This window comes from Choristoneura fumiferana, chromosome 6 (assembly GCF_025370935.1).
Source record: "Choristoneura fumiferana chromosome 6, NRCan_CFum_1, whole genome shotgun sequence".
NCBI lineage: Eukaryota > Metazoa > Arthropoda > Insecta > Lepidoptera > Tortricidae > Choristoneura > Choristoneura fumiferana.
In genome coordinates this window covers 14,921,172-14,939,388 of record NC_133477.1, presented here as the reverse complement: position 1 = coordinate 14,939,388, position 18,217 = coordinate 14,921,172, and the positions used below count along the sequence as shown (strand labels likewise).

General features: G+C 37.4%; 1 protein-coding gene across 1 annotated transcript in view; it reads left to right on the top strand.

Annotated features, from left to right (window-relative positions):
* Positions 1 to 1,803: 1,803 nt before the first annotated feature.
* The window catches only part of LOC141429165 (uncharacterized), a 55,407-nt gene continuing 38,993 nt past the window's right edge, over positions 1,804 to 18,217 (top strand). The window contains exons 1-2 of the mRNA XM_074089412.1: positions 1,804 to 1,986; positions 4,179 to 4,393. Of these exons, the coding sequence (XP_073945513.1) occupies positions 4,311 to 4,393 (83 nt within the window). The 5' untranslated portion in view covers positions 1,804 to 1,986; positions 4,179 to 4,310. The remainder of the gene's footprint in view (positions 1,987 to 4,178; positions 4,394 to 18,217) is intronic.

Sequence of the window (18,217 nt, the reverse complement as noted above, 5' to 3'; positions counted from 1 at the left end):
TAATATACAATGTACAGTCACGATCGTTAATTTGGGACTAACTTAAGATCGAATATCTGTAATTTTGTATGACAATTCAAAGGTCAGTGCAATGATATGATAACAAGTACTTACAAGTATTGTGGCAAAGGCATTAAGTATATTCATGGCATAGGGAAAATTTAAGGCCCAAATTGCTATGAGAGCTTATAAAACGTCGCGTACAAATGTCCACAACGTTTGACGCTATTTAAAATGCGATTCGATTTTAAATCCAAAAATGCTTTATAAAACCGCTCCACGTAGGTACTTATCAATTTATCGGTTAGATAATTTTAAATGGACGGCGAGGACCGGCAGGAGGCAATGCATCTGTAACAGCTTATGTTATGGACTTATGGTTGTCCAAGGGCGGCGGTGATTGCTTTCCATCGGGTGACCCTCCTGCTCGTTTTCCCCTATCTAAACCTATACCTAACTATAAAAAAACGCTTGTGTGCATAGAGCCTAACTGTGGGACGTTGCGTCCGAACACAATAGGTAAATAGGTACTTAACCTTTCTCACTCTGCCTTTCCCACTCACCACTTTAAAGTCATCATCAGCATCATCATCACGGCTTATATACGTCCCACTGCTGGGCACAGACCTCGTTTTAGAATGCGGATTGAGAACTTCACACACACCATTGCTTCGCAGGTTTGCGCAGTTTTCCTCACGTGTTTTCCTTTACTGTAAGCTCGTAGTCAATTTCAAATATAATTTCGCACATGAATTTAGAAAAACAGAGGCGCGAGCCCGGATTTGAACCCACGATCCTCACCTTGAGAGGCCATAGGTCAAACCACTAGCATCCACTAGGCTACCACGGCTTCCCGAGTTTTGAATTTTAATTGAAAAAACTCTTGCGTGAATTGAGCGTAGGTAACTGTAATACCCCGGTACCTATTGTGTACGAAGACATACTTAACTCAAGCTTTCTCTCTCTCTCTTTCCTCACTTACCGCTTTAAAGCACTTACTTAGATTGATATAATATTAGTATTAACTTCCTTCAAATAAGTTCCTTTTTTTAAATTTCAGACATGGTCAATATAAAACAGACCAACTTTTTTTATAATTAAGTACCTAGTTAATGTTGGTGCATAGTGCATCGCGTTTTTACGATGTAGCTATCGACCTTTCTCCGCCCAGACTGTAGCTGCTGCCCGCCCAGTACTAAACTAGTGATGGGCTTAGCCTTACTGCCTAGTATATCGATGTATACTAGTCTAAAGTAAATAAGGGTCACTTGAGTTTCTTCAGTACAATGAAATAAAGTATATTGTATAGTGTTGTTGTATTAATAAAACCATTTTCAGACAAGGAATGTTAAGATGAATGTTAATTATATTTAATATTAGCGGCCCCTATTTTCTTTTGATTTTAGTCATTACTTATTTCATCAATAATATATTTATGTCAAAAACACGCACAATTTAATTTTCGTATACAGAAACATATACGTTTTGGGTGATTATGTAAGCGTGAAGAACATAATAATATGAGTAGGTACAATGTCTGAAATACTAAATTATGTAATGCTAATCTTTATTAATAACTAGCTTCTGCCCGCGACTTCGTCCGCGTGGAATAGTAACTTTGGGAAGTATTTAATTTATTTAGATAAAGATGATAAAGAGAAGATAAGATGATAAAGTTAGTTTATTGGTCTTTGATTGTAGCACTAATTACTACAACAAAGAAAAAAATTATGTCGATACTCGACGCTTTCCTGTTTTCCACGTTACTAAAAACTGCTTCATTTTCTTCAGTTCGTGTCGAGAGCGGGGGAGTGTCGCTCGTGCTCTGAAAACCGACCCCAATCGCGAGGGAACGTTCATTCCCACCACTAGTCACGCGACAAAAAAATACCCTTTCAAATTACTCTCTTAATTAAAAAAGGAACATGTGAGGTCATACTATTTGTTAAGGTGTTTTATCGTGCCGGTTCTGATGCCGATGAACGAGTAAGTATTTTGTGTTTATTTCCCGCAGCGTAAGTTAACAATAGTAGTTATCAAGTCGTTTCGATGTACTTACGTTCGATCTGGCTATTACTACGGGCACTACGGGTGGTAACTGACATGGCTAATAAATATTTATTGTGCATTTACTTGGCGAAAGTTTTGGCAGTCAGTATAGCGGGCAAGTTTCACGTTACTTTTATTGTGATTTTGGTTGAAATACTCATTTAATTATTATTATACATACATCAAAAGTAACTATGCCGCAAGTACTTTTAACGCAATTAGATGTTAAAATAATAAATAAAATACTTAATAATACTTAATTAAAATTGGTCAATTACAATTGTCAATTTATGACATTGACAGAGAATTACTTAAGTATAACGACGAGCGACACGAGAAGGAGTGTTAGTTTTTAAGTTTTTAGAATTCAGTGTAGTTAACTAGGAACCTTTATAGTTTCGCCATGTCTGTCCGTCTGCCTGTCTGTCTGTCTGTCGGTCCGCGGATAAACTCAGAGCCCGTTAGTACTAGAAAACTGTAATTTGGCATGACTATACATAACAACAAAAAAAAACTAAAATATATTTTTTTAAGTACCTCCCATAGACATAAAGTGGGGGTGATTTTTTTTTCTCGACTAAAACTATAGTGTGGGGTATCGTTGAATAGGTCTTTTAAAACCTGGGGGGTTGCTAAAACGATTTTTTATTCAGTGATCTGTTTGCGAAATATTCAACTTTAAAGAGCAAATTTTCATTAATATCGAGCGCCCCCCTCTAAATTCTAAACTGTTGGGTGAAAAAAAAATTAAAAAATTCAGAATGGTGGTAAATATATCAAATTAAGAAGGAAAAATAGCGGCTAAAATTGCTTGAGAATTATTAGTAGTTTATGTAAGAGTCAATATATAGGAGCTTAAGATATAAAACATACCTACATAAACTTGGAAGATTCCGTAGTCCGTACCGTACACAATACGAAATCTTTAGAAAAATATTACTTGATTTTTCCGTAATACGGAACCCTATCCTCGGCGTGTCCCACACGCTCTTGGTCCGTTTTTTTTTACACAACGCGCGAACCAAGCGAGCGGGCATGGCAGCGGCCGGGCGAAGCGCCAGGACCTAGTTATTTTATTATTATTATTAGGTATTATTATTGTTAGCCTATTTAATCTTCTACTGCTCTCTGTCCCCTGCATACAAGGGCCGTCCTTCAAAAAGTTGACCAGTTTTAGGATCTAGTTAATTTAGGAAATAATTTTGGCTCCTACCAGTGTTCCGATCAGCTAGGTGGGGAGTTTAGGCGGTGAATAATCGATCTAGCTGGTCTTATTTCTGGGAAAACGCGTGTTTTCGGTTTTTAGCCACCCATGTATACTGTTTCTTAATAGAGTTAGAGACGAGACGACATTATTTTTGGATGATTCAAAAATATTGAGACTAAGGTAAAGTAGAAAGGTGCAATGAAAAAAAAATGCTGGACACAGAGTTACATACCTGTCAATTAATACCTACCATAAAATGGCTTCAATGAAGGGCACCAGACTACTCTATTTTTGCTACGCTTTGAAGATGGTAAACGGGCAAACTAAATTTTGCACCTCCGCTGCGATGTTATCTAACCCGAGGTCAGTAATCTAAACCCCTTACATAACCAAGACCTAGTCACCAGCTGACCTAGGTTAAACTTAAGTTGGGATTCATTAGAGATGCCGCCGGCCAAGCGCAGCGTAGATAAACTGAAAAGAAAATGTAAAGAATGGAAAAAGATAGAAATCTTCTACAACTACTCGTATAAACCAAATCCTCGTATCCTTACTAATCCTTATTTCTTACTAACATTTTGAAGGATGGAGATAGTTTAAGACCCTAAGAAGGATATAGGGAAGATTTTATCCTGGAAAATTGCAAAGTTTCCGCGGGATAGTGGTAATCGAGTTCATGGTAAAGGAAGTCTCGAACGAAAGTCGCCATAAGAGAGTAACGAGATTGACCGACCGACTGATTGATTGACTGACATACAGGCTCAGCCTAAAACTAGAGATATAAGATTTGCTAGACAAGGCTAGACCAGATCTTGTAGGAGAACTAAGAAGGGATTTTTCAAATTCCTATAAAGCGACTCCCACATTATTTAGTTTTGACGTTTTACTGCCAGCAGCAATAGACTAAAGTTTTTTTTTCCAGGTGAGGAGCCAAGCCTCACGGCGACCAGATGACCTATTCAACCGGGAGCGATCCAAGGCCACGAAAATTGCTCCCCACGGCAGCCCCGCGCGTGCGTACATCGCCTACCACAAGCTCGGCGCGGACGCAGCTATGGAGCAGACCGCGCCGCAGGAGTGCGAGTGCAGCGTGCACCCCTCCGTTTTCTACTTGCTGGCGACTCTGCTTCTCACCAGGTAAAAGCCCCAATACCCAATTCCCTTAGGCTCGTACACATGGCTACGCAAATCTTGACTAACCACGACACGTGCCTGTGTACGAACATGCGTGCGGACATAGGTACTATTTAAAACCCGACTCTACAACACACTTGCACACCCCACCCAACGCGTGTCAGTACTATTCAGTCCCATATATTTATTATGGTCAGGTGCAGATAGAAACATGCTTCGAAAGACGTGGCGTGGCGTCGCGTTTTAATAGTATATGCTTCCGCCTTTATTATAAATCACCGTACAAAGCGGGTGGTAGGGGGAGCCGAAACGATCACAGCGATCGTTACGTACGGCTAAATATAATAATAATGATGCTGACATGAGCTGTCAGATTGTATGGTTTTGCAGTAAACATCGATTTCGCGGTCTTGAGTCTGTTTAGCGGACGGTTGTGGTATGGACTTCACTCGGCAAAGTGTACGAATGTGTTCAAACTATCTAAAAAGTTGGCACCGCAACAGTGACTTCCAGGAAATCGCGAGTGTCCATAATCGGTACCTACTCACATCTTCGTTTGTCTACAAGCTATATAAAGAAACAGCTGGATTTAACTACCGAATCCGTTGATCTAACGATATCGGTTTAAGTTTCTGTTAATTTGTTCTTTTAATAACCAGTGTGTTTTGGCGAAATTAAACGGTTAATTTGGATTTAATAGTGGAAAATCAGTTAGAACTAAATAGCTACGTCTTCAAATCACTACCTTATGGAGATCTCATTTGCGGCAAGACGTCCCGCGTGCGACTGGGTTAAACTGGTTAATTCTACTTCATGTCTTAAATAGCAGTAGCAGCAGACAAAAACCGGCCAAGAGCGTGTCGGACACGCCCAAACTAGGGTTCCGTAGCCATTACGAAAAAAATAAGTAATATTTTTCTAAGGATTTCGTATTTTATTTATACGGAATCTTCCAAGTTTATGTATATTTTATACCTTAGGCTGCTATTTAAGAGTAAAACTACTAATAATTCTCAAGCAAACTTAGCTCTTATAGTTTTTCTTGAAAGTTTGATATACTTATACTACCATCCTGATTTTTTTTTAAATTTCCACCCACCGGTTTAGATTTTAGAGGGGGGGGGACGCTCGATTTTAATGAAAATTTGCACTTTAAAGTTGAATATTTCGCAAAAAAATCACTGAATCGAACAATCGTCTTAAGAAACCCCTAATGGTTAAAAGACCTCTCTAACGATACGGTCCACACTAAAAGATTGGATGAGAAAAAAAAATCACCTCCACTTTACGTTTATGGGAGGTACCTTGAAAAAAATATTTTTGATTTTTTTATTTTACCATTTTACATATATATCCGTACAAAATTACAGCTTTCTAGCATTGATAGTCCCTGAGCAAAGCTGCGGACGGACGGACAGACAGACAGACAGGCATGGCGAAACTATAAGGGTTCCGTTTTTGCCATTTTGTCTCCGGAACCCTAAAAACGGCGAGTTTGAAAAAAAAAAGCCACAAATGCCACAATTAAGAAAAATGCGTGATTGTCGCATTCCTATCGTAATTTATAGGTCGACTGTCCAACTTACAACAGGCTGCGCCAATGACTTTTTGCTCAGTTTAGTTGTTTGTTAAATTAAAGAAGTTCCAGCAACTTTACCGGCTTTCTGCGCAGGTAAGCTTCCATCCCACTTCACTCAACAGACCTAGGCATGTAGGTACATATAATGAATAAATTAATCTCAAATCAAAGTTTTATAAGTACTGATATCCCACTTCATATTTAAGGCTATAACTATAACCTAGTTCCTATACTTACCCCACTTGGCAGTGGCGTCAGAAGGAAGTTGAGAAAATGGGTGTATATTTATTATTTCCTAATATTTAATACACCTTATATCTAAACAATAACAAAAAACATTAAGAACTAAAATTCAAATTCAATTAGGTGATAAATATACAAAAGAACAAACTAGGACTAACCTAGGACAACTTAACTAAAAAAATATAAGTAAAATTATAAAAAGAAAACCGCGCCCAAAAGATCATGATCTGGGCCTGCAGGCCAGAAGATGTGGCAGGGTTCCCTTAACGCTGGGTGGCGGCTCTACCATTATTGGACCGCAAGGGCAGTTTGTTGGGATAAGCACGCGCCAGCTCTTGGATCCCCTGAGGCGTCGATCGACAGGACCCTTGTAAAAGATTTCATGTTGGCTAACCAGGGCCTTAAAGTCTCAACTGCTAGCGCTGCAAACTCCGCTGGCTTGTTAACTGATGGCCTGGACGTGGGACAGAGCGAATGTGTCAACGGTTGGTAGCGCTCCATACCAGGGCTCTGCCGAGTTTCCACGGCACCAGGGTGACCCCGTCTAGATGCTTGCCATTGTCCCTCACCATGCCAGCTAGCTCTAAATCCGAGGCACCGACGCGGTGTCAAGCGACCGACATACCAAGCCATTAGTAATAGTGCCGTGACAGTACATAGGTACTACCAGCGCTCCTGTCACATACGAGTAAAAGACCATGTCGTCCCGGTTGATCCACAACTTTGCCACAAACGCAATTATGAGGAATGCATATTTTATTCTGGGAGCAAGTCTTAGAAAAATTGCTAGGTATGCCAAAGTATTTCCGTCCAGGATAGTGTCGATGCTCCTCGACGGCAGCGTTTAGCCAATGGCCGTCTCGGGTGCAGAGGCAGCAACGAGTCGGGCGCGTTCTCAATTCTCTGGGGTCCAGAGTCTGGACAGTTAATTTTCAAAGAGGAATCATGGGTTGCATTAAGGCGAGGGGTTGGAGTTTACCTGAATATTGACAAATCATAAGTACTTACATAATTTTTCAAACATTTGCGAGTCTCACTCGTAACTAACATACCTCGGAACTTAACCACGACAACCTATTTATTGCTAAAATCACTTCGACGTTTCGACCACATTGCAACGGCCGTGGTCGCAAGTCGACACGACAATCAAGTAATTAATTTACTTATTCGTAAAAGTATAATACTAATAATTAAACAATAATTAACATAATTAATTATTTTATTGTTTAGCTCAAAATAGATAAAATTGCTTAGTTAATATACTCAACTCAATTGAATATTACTGCTCCTCATTGAATTATTAGTTATACACTGCTACTCATTATAGGTAGAGTCATTCACGATGACGCGTGCCGTGGTTCTTAATATACAATGTCATTAATGTCTAATTTTGACAAAATAACGCGTCTTCATGGATGGCACTAGGTATGGACATAGATATTATTAGTAAGTCATTAATTTATAATGTTTTTAGGCATAAAAGCAAAATTTACACCTTCAATGGGCTTTAGTTGCAGTAGAAGATTTGTTTGACGAAGACCAGTGTGGTTTGAGTCAGTGTTTTTGGTTGTTTAGAGCAGTGACGATACTGACGCTATTATTATGATTTATATTTTTTCCTTCTTATTTTACACGTGGTTGGTGTTAACAATAGTTAGTGTGGAATTAATAATTTTTCTCATGAATTTATTATAATGCTAACAATCTTTTGCGTGCGACTTCGTCAAATTCCAAAAATGCCTACTTATTGCACTTTGCACTTCTATATCTCTGAGGGATGTAAGATGGCTGCCAAGTACTAAGTCTCTATAATAACTGCAGCTAGTGAGTTACTTAAAAATAATATTTTTATGCCTGTTCTATTATTATCTAGGAAATAGTTTATTGTAAATCTTTACCCCGTGAGAATTGTCAAAAATCGATCCTTATTCCTTGTCTACATTGAATAAGCAATCTGTATGTAAAATTTCACTCTTCTAGGGCCAATGGTTTGAGGTGAAAAAGTATTTTTATGGTGTCTCTTTTCGAAATCAAAAATCGAAAAATGCGCCATGTAGGAAAATTATCTGCATGCTATCAAGTTGTTGCTTTTTTGTCATACTTAATAGGATTGTATATTATTATCTATGTATTGTCTTATGCTTCAAAAATAAGTGTTAAAATGAAGAATCTTGTTAAATATGTTATTGATACATTTGGATATTATTATTTTTGGATTTTGGATTAGGAATCGATTTTATTCTGGCGGTACTTTTTGTTGACTAAAATAGGTAGGTTACCCATTTATTTTATCTAGTAACAAGTCAATCTAACCACTGTATGTGGAAAATATTTAAAGATTATACTATATTTTCAGATTAATAGATAAAAATAAAATAGCAACTTGTAAATAAATAAAATTATTTTAAATGTAAATAATATGTGTAGTTAGTTATATTTGTAGTATGAGTCGAAATAAAATATGTACCGTCCCAGACGTTAAGTTTTTGGCTTACAGGGTTTAGACATTTTTTAATTCACACAATTGTTATCGTTTCATTTTATATCCAATGTATACTTATGTCAATAAAGGAAACATGCGAGTAAACAGTTAGGTAGTACCCCATTGAAGAATGCTCGAAAAACATTGCAAAGTTGGAATGTAGGCCAAGACTGCATTGAAGACCAGAAGCTATGTGATTTTTTTCCATTACTCAACGATGCTTAGGTGTGCAGAGCACCCCGCCAGTAGTGGCGGGCTGCCCTTACTACTTGATTCCCAACGGGTTGCGTAATTATTTAGCGTCGTGTACGTACCTACTACTAAGGTTTACAAACTTCGAGCTGTTGCATCCAAAGACACACCTACCTATATTTTGTAAAAATATGTACTAAGAAGAAAACAAGAAATAAGCACCGGAAGACGTCTAAGACCATCTTCAATTTAACAAAAATAGAAGCTGAAACTTACTATTTACAGTACCTACTGACCTTGTGGCGAAGAACAAAAGTCAAGATAATCCAAGATCCTCTCCGTATTCCCATGATGGAAAGCATGACTCTACCAATAACCAGAACTGTTCTGCACACATTCAGAATATGTCACTGCAATGTGGAAAATAGCCAGATGACTGCTAAATATTTGAGCAAAACCCTAAGTAACGCAAGTTCAAGTGGGAATTAATCTGATGGATTGACCAGCAAGAAGCCGGGACTTAAATCTTTCCAATCCTGTTAAATATGCATCGGGAAGGGTTGTCATCCAGGAACTGGAACCTACCAGACACCGACAAGTATAACATAAAATTCTGAAAATATAATTCAGCATTCTGGACAGCTATATATTTGCGGCTTTTAACTCCTGGGCCGTGGGGACTCGAAGCTCATAAACTTTTTAATTAAAAAAAAAGAAGCTTGTCGTTCTTTCCCGCCCTTGTGACAGCTACTTTTAGTTTTATTTTTATTTTGTTTTGTAAATTTTCTCCGTTCAATTTTGTAAGTTAGATTTTTTAATACGAAATTATCGACTCTTCTTTTCGGCTATCTGCAATGTGTTAATTTTTACCAGAAACTCTTTTTTTCTGTTTTTGTAAACTATTCGTTTTTATGTATATTTTTTGTACAAGGTTGTCAATTTATTTTTCATTGCTAATTTTGAATAGTTAAACATCCTAAGAGCACTAGATTAAGCATTATTAATTATAATTGACAAAATAGCTGCGTGTATTAATTTGAAACCGATAATAAAAATTTTGTAGCGATGCAGTAGCGATGCTGTCGCGCGTTCGCATAGATACAGTCGCGATGCGGTCGCTGGCTGTGTTCCCTCGCCCACATAACCACGAATTAGTCGCGATGCAAACGCGCTACTGTCGTGCTTCACCCTCCCTCCCTTCACACCGTCACGCGTTTACATCGATACAGTCGCGATGCTGTAGCGCGTTTGTAACGCGTTGGCATCGCTTCTGCAGGGCTACCACGAAACTCGAAACTCGAAGTTCGTGTCGTGCGGTCCCTCTAACACTTATACTATTTAATATGAGAGCGAGAGGAATGGTACGATACGAACTACGAGTTTAGAGTTTCGTAGTAGCCCTGCTGTAGCGCGTTGCCAATGCGACTAACGCGCGTTAGTATCGATGCTGTCGAGCATTTACAAAACGCGCGACTGCATCGCTACAAAAAGTCGCCGTGGGCGAGGGCCCTAAGGCACAGAATAAATAATAGTAGAAGTAAGCCTAGGTGTAAATAACTTACTTTGTTTAATTTTATGGAAAAAAGACTATAACGCTCGCTTAAATCTACAAAAAACGAATGAAATAGGAACTAAATAATTGCGTGCAAAATTGTTGCCATAATTAATCATATAACATTATGTAAATATGTACCAATTACGTAGGTATGTTACCTTATTGTACCTAATTGGCATCAATTCATTTTTTTCTACTCTTCGATGTGGATGTTTACCGTTTATAATTATATCCGTTATTTAGATAAGATAAGAAAAATAATAAACAACCATATTATTTAAGCAACTATAAAATCGATATATTCAAGTTGAAAAACTTTGTTGAAAGCATATTTAGTTATCATATAAATCAACGAACAACCCGTTATTATAAAGTTAAAAGTATTTCACGATTCGACACCGTTGGCTATTAGACATTTTCAAATAGCCTTTGAACTTATAAATAAATGTAAAATTCCAGCCGCCGTCGAATAGAAACGTATCTGTCATGTCGATATAACTATAATGTATATAGGGTTTGGCAATAATTTAGTACTTTTTCTCGTACATTCTATTGGGGCCCAAGTCACGTAGCGGCGACGTGGGCCCTAGTTCTACAAGTCGGAGCCTCTAATCCATTTTTCGTGTCAGGGGGGCTACTACGAAATTCGAAAATCGAAGTTCGTATCGTACCGTCCCTCTAACTCTCGTATTAATTAATCTTAGCGTAAGCGGGCCGGCAAGATAGGTACGAAGTTCTATTTTAGTATTTCGCAGTATAGGGTCAGACTGGGGGACTTCTCCGGCCGAAGATCACTTCTTAACGAAACTTAATAAATATAACCTAACCAACTTAGAAAATAATATTACTTAAACTTGTGAGACAAAAACAATTGATAAAATTACAAAATTAAACAGTTCAACTAAAGATTATAACTATTATAAACCTGGCCCTGTACTACGAAGTGCAAAATTCGAACTTCGTATTTTGCCATCCCGCTGACACTTATATTATTTAATACGAGAGTGAGTGAGACGGTACGATACGAACTCCGATTTTCGAATTTCGTAGTACCTATAGCCCCCTGGAACGGTCCGACTAGTTTCGATATTTTCGGAAGATTTTTTCATATGTAAGTCGGACCGCTCCTGGCTCATAATCGTGAATTGAAACGTTTAATTTAGTAACTTAGAAAAGTTGAAAACCCCCAACATATGCTATTTCAAAGTTCAAAAACGGCTTAGAACCGATTTTATTAAACATAGCTAGGAACCACCCTTAAGGAAACTCGCTTTCACGAAAAAAACTGCATTGAAATTCCATAAGTTTAAGAGCTATGATGCCACAGACAGACAGACATTGGCGACAAACTTATAACACCCCCTCCGTCAAAATATACATACATACTTACATATATAAATTGACAGATCATTCAACCATACTAACATTGCGGTTTAATAATACTCCATTTCAGCATTGTATTGGAAGCTTTGCTGAGAAGAATGCAATCAAATAAACAGAATGAATTATTCTGATCTACGATTGAGGGCGCCCAGACGCGCTGGCGCCGACTGTGAATCGATTAGACTTGCGATACAATAAAATTGCGTAAGATAAGTGTAATTAAATCTGACGGTGTGACAGCTTAACCAGCTTATTCGAACTTAAAAATGTTCAAGGGGAACTCTATCCCTCTTGAATATATGAAAGAAATATAGCAAAAAAAAAGCAATTTTTTGTGAATTTAGTATTTTTCATTAAATATTTTTCAATATAATTTTTGCAAAAATACGGGTTTTATAAAGTTTATTATTACTATATTTAGCCTATAACTGTGTCCCACTGCTGGGAGAAGGCCTCTCCTCTTGACTTCCACATGTCTCTATCCAGTGATATATTTGGCCTCTCTCAGTTCCGCGTCCAGGTCATCTCGCCATCTCCGCCTCGGCCTGCCTTACCGTCGGTGCCCGTCATGCGGCATTAAGTTTATAAACATAAAATGAATTCATTAAAACTGTCTATTTTTCCTACCTGTTTTACATTTTTGTTAGTATCGTACCTACAGTTTTATGTGTCGTAATAATATTTAAACATACTCATACAATACATTAAGTATACAAAATTTATACAAACAAAGTAGGAAAAAATCATCAAATGAAAAACATGGCCCTTATGTGATGAAAAGATTTAAATTGCAGAAATAAAGGATATGACAAAAAATCAAAGTACCAGGATTAAGCTAGTAGTAAATACTTTGTGAGCTTTGAGGTCTTATTGAGGTCTTCGATTAATTACTTAGTTACTTAGTTAGTAGTAACTGATGGACTAAATAAGGACAATAATTATGTCTTCCTTGAGAGTCTTAAGGGTAGCATAAAAAAATATATTTTTTTAGAAATTACTACATAGAGAATAAGAGAGATTCACATTTTCGATTCGAAGCGGCTCTGTCTTCATAACTATAATAATTTAAATTACTTAATAATAAGACTTTGAATTTCGACTAGTAGTTTGAATAACTAAAAATTATTCAAAGGATTTCTCAAAATATTCCAAGATCTTGCGCGACGAAAAGGCCTTATCTTTATTTGGCAACAATTTATATAACATTTCTAACTTTGTATATCAACACGAGTTGTGCCCTTGGGACTCATAACCGAAGCTGATAGAATGCTTGAGCGGAATTACGACTTCTTTCCTGCCACAATTTCCACTAAGTAGCTATTCGTTGTGCTACCCAAAAGTTCATCGCGACATTGTTTACGCGACGAAAATCATGTTCTAATTTGATAATATTATATCTGGCCGAATAGTTAGTTTAAAAATTGATGTGAAAACACGAAACTTGTACCCCGACTCCGCAGACTCCGCAGTTTACGTAAGACTTGCGTAATTTCATCTCACTCCCCGAGGATCACGAATACGTTTCTAAATAGGATGCTCTCTGGATGTTATATAAATAAGAATGTATATATTTTGGTAAGACCGTCTGGCAATCTGTGCCATATTTTCGCGATGAAATGGTACTTTTTATGTTACATTTATTCCCCTTTCAATGCGCTACTGTACGGTTAAATAACAACTACAACTATAGTTTAATAGATAATGATGATTAGTTTGGATTGTCTGGCTGGTTAGATCATTCGTTATTTACCTGTAGCGTAGGTAATTTCCATTCGCGTTTTTCCCCAAATGCCTTTTTTCTCACTATGGCGTCTATGGCTTTTTACGGAAGAAAATTTTCATATTCGTATTTTACCCAATTTTTATCGACACTGAAACAGTGTCGGCTAAGCGGAGCTCCTACTTCTGTATGCTTTTCGCCCTTCGGGCCGATGCAAACTTAACCAAAATCTAAGCTTCAGTAAAAAATCTTATAGGAAAAAAACCGGCCAAGAGCATGTCGGACACGCCCAAAATAGGGTTCCGTAGCCATTACGAAAAAATTAAGTAATATTTTTCTAAGGATTTCGTAATTTACACGGAATCTTCCAAGTTTAGATATATTTAATACCTTAGGCTGCTATTTACTCATAAACTACTAATAATTCTCAAGCAAACTTAGCCGTTATAGTTTTCCTTGAAAGTTTGATATACTTACTACCATTCTGATTTTTTTCAAATTTTTCCACCCACCGGTTTAGATTTTAGAGGGGGGGGACGCTCGATTTTAATGAAAATTTGCACTTTAAAGTTGAATATTTCGTAAACAGATCACTGAATCGAAAAATCGTTTTAGCAACCCCCTAATGATTTTAAAAGACCTATCCAACAATACCCCACACTATAGGGTTGGATGAGAAAAAAAAACACCCCCACTTCGTCTATGGGAGGTACCCAAAAGTTTCCGAAAGACAAAACTGTCTTAAAACACAGACATTCATTGCCCCGTAACGCATAATTGCCATAATTAATTTCAGGTAATGCAAAATATTCACAATTATTCTATTATAAATAGTCCGCGTAGCTCACCCAAAAACTATGAGATTTGACATTTCGGAGACCTCACGCTACACTAGCGCCGCTAGCGGCGAATTCATTCGCGATAGCCCTCATTCAACGGCACATCGCCGTCACACATCGCCTCCCCAATCGACTGTCGAAAGAAATCGCACTAAAACCCAAATACACCCTATCCTTTAAAACGAATAGCAAATAAAAACAAAAGCCAACGAAGACATATCGGACGAAGCAAAACCCTTTCTTGAGCGGCAGATTTGTTACACGGTGTTGTCTGCTACGTGGATATATAATCTTAGCAAGAATGTGCATCGTGTATAATAAACCAAACCTGACATTTTTGTTTAGGCTTTGTGACTAAATATTCTTTCATATTATTATTATTTTTTATATTTACTCATAATCTTTTATTTAACATCATCACGTGTATATAGAATTTACAAAGATCCTGAAAATTTGCAAACCATCTTTCACCACTTTCTGGTGTCCGAAAAGCTGAAAAATCTAGTGTCAATAATCTGTTAGTGAAATTTTCTCGTGGTCCGGCCAGCATCATTCCCGCAGGACGGAACTCCTCGGCGGTTAATGAAACAAAATTTTACAAAAGCCGGCATACATACATACATATTTACTTTTTTTTTGGTGGGCAAGTGGGTCTCCTGATGGTAAGAGATCACCACCGCCCATAGACATCTACAACACCAGGGGTATTGCAGATGCGTTGCCAACCTAGAGGCCTAAGATGGGATACCTCAAGTGCCAGTAATTTCACCGGCTGTCTTACTTTCCACGCCGAAACACAACAGTGCAATGCTAAATAAAGTCACAGTTTAATATTATACATCAATGGTCTGCTGCCGTAGAATCGGCTTGCCTAGCGATTTCGTAAATAAAGGTGGTGTACACTTGTTTTTACGAGTTATGCGACGACCCTGTATCGTGGGTTTATGTAAGTTTTTTGTATTATTCGAAATACATTAGTGACTTAACAAAAACTACGAAATATACTTTTCACGAAACTGCTCGAAAATGTGACCATAAATCTAGTACCCAAAACTGCCTATATATATACATTTAACAGCTGACTCATTCATGGCTCGCAAAACACGACAACAATGTAACATTACGAAAACAGGTCGTATCAATATATGCATTTCATAATACGATATGACTTTTTAGAATATAATTTCTGAATTTCATTCCTGACGTGCTGAAACGGCAATTGGACCAATTAAAAGTAATCGTTCTGCTGCATGTGAAATTAAATTGACCAATGAGAATGCGTCATTCATGACTTTTGTGAGGTGTTTTTTTTCTTATACGCATAATATGCACAAAATGCTTAATTTTTTTAAGGATGAAAAAATGCTACAGCATCGCAGCAGGTCGGACATGACGAGGATGACGTTTTGATTTTTAAAATATATGGTTGCGTATGGCCCCAAGTACAGATTCGGTTAAAAAAAAATGTCATAAAAGAAAAAACTAAAATCGGCGGGAGGGGTGACACTATTTACCGGCCCAGATAATACCGACATGGAAATACCGATTCCATTATTCGTGTAAACGCCCACACAAACTCGTGTCAAGCTGACATGAGTTTCTATATATGGGCGTGTACTTACAAGAAAAATCGGGTCGGTATTTCCATGTCGGTATTATCCGGGCCGGTAAAGAGTGTCACACGGCAGAAGCAACGCAGTCATTGGATTCTAATTGTTTGTTTTGTGATAAATATTTTTTATTTCCTCGCATTGATCGTGAAAAGCACAATGTTTAGTTTCGGCCAATAGTGCAATAGATGAACTCGTATTATCAAAGGCCTCCTCTTCCGTTCGGCCTTCAAACTAACTCGTTCATCTATTGCTTACTTTCAAGTCTCTACAACAATATACTATATCTTGACCGAGTTGACAATGTCACATCTAATTTAAAATAATTATTCTCTGAATAACCCCTTTTCATCATATCTTTATTATAAAAAGCTTACCATGAAGATCCTCGGAAATTATTGGTCTAGATAATTGAGCCACTTGTCACGCTCATCCATCATCTGACTGTGAACTTTTATCTACAGATATATCTTAAAAGAAAGCTGGTTTTCTCGCAAAGGTATATTTCCTAGAAAATAAAATATACCATTAGGGCATATTAGGAAAATCTCATTTGTTGCCCTTGATACCTTTTACTGCCTTTAGCTTAATAAAAGCAAAGAGGCTTCTACTCTTAAATTACCTCGGGCACAATTTTTAGAAGATAAATCTTGTTGCTAGTGATTTATTTTGTATTTTTAGTTCGGTGTTTTTAAATAATATTCTGGAGATAATGAACAGAGATCAATCTTGATCTTGAAATTTGTTTTGGATACTATGAGATACATCCTTCAATTTACCTACCGATAAGTCAATTAATCGAGATGAATCTTTAACTTATTCCATTTTTTTGGCATGGAAAATCAGTCTTAATACGTAATATTTAGCTACAATTTCGAATGGTTTCTCATGGCTCGACTTGAATTACGTTATACTATAAGGTTAAATTACAGAGGTCAAAGCTCCCATCGGGTGGAAAACTCGGCTCTTTTACATACAAAGCTCCCGTGTTTTCAGGCAATTAGAAATCCAGTTTGTAGACAATGCGGTATCAATTTATCATATTTTGTTAATAAAATGATAGAGTTTCAAATCTATGACATAATAACCTAACTTTATACGAAGTGTTCACATGTAATTTATCAGAAACACGTACCTACAATAAGGATTTTAAATGTTTGTTTCATTTTAATCATCCCCCTGCGGCCCACTTTGTCATATTTTGACATCGAAATTGATCCAAAATGATACAGATAAAATGACACTGCCAACAATATGTACTAGTACTATCACTTTGAACCCCAGGAGGTTATAATAATATAGCGTTTAATATTAAACAGAAAACTTAAGTTGTTTTTGTGACTGTTAGGTAGGTATATAATATCTTTAAATTCCCAAACAATAAAAGGTTCACCTGCGCACTATTTCTCGTGTACCATCATAAAATAATAGAATAATCTCTTCACTTTTCATGTAGGGAAGGAACACTAAATTATTATTTTCTACGTATTTTATTTTTCCTCTTGTCGTCGTGGTTAACATAACTATACGCGTGCAAAATTACAGCTTTCTAGCACAATTTTTTTTTAACCTAAGCCACGGACGAACGGACGTGACTAAATATGTTAAATGTTTTTTTTTCAGTACGGTGGTACGGAACCCGTCATGTGCGAATCAGCAGGGCTACAACGAAACTCGAAGTTCGTGTCGTGCGGTCCCTCTCGCTCTCGTATTCGTATTAAATTGTATAAGTGTCAGAGGGACCGCACTACACGAACTTCAAGTTTGGAGTTTCGTAGTAACCCTGCCGGCTCGTAGTCTGACGTTCTTTATCTAGTCGTTACACTAATCGCCTAATTTATCGGTATCCTGAAGCGTAATGAAACGAAACGACAAAATAAATTGTGTTAAGCCCCAAAGCCGTAGCGGTCCGGTCCATGCCCTCTAATGAAACGGTCCGTAATTATGTTAAGTACACGTGTACTGAATAATACCGACTCGATACTCGATTATTCGTCAACACAAGCTCGCTAATTGCTGATGAACAACGTAGGCTGAATTCATTATCACATTAGGGTTGGAAACGAGAGTGGCCTTATTTAAATTATTTCGAGCTGTCCTTCGGGACTATGCAACTTTCTAGGATAAAAACTATACAGAATGACTCATTTAGATCTGTCAGTATGGGAAAGGCTGAAATTTTAAGACATACGAAGATCTGTTCTTAGGAACCATGTCATCGATT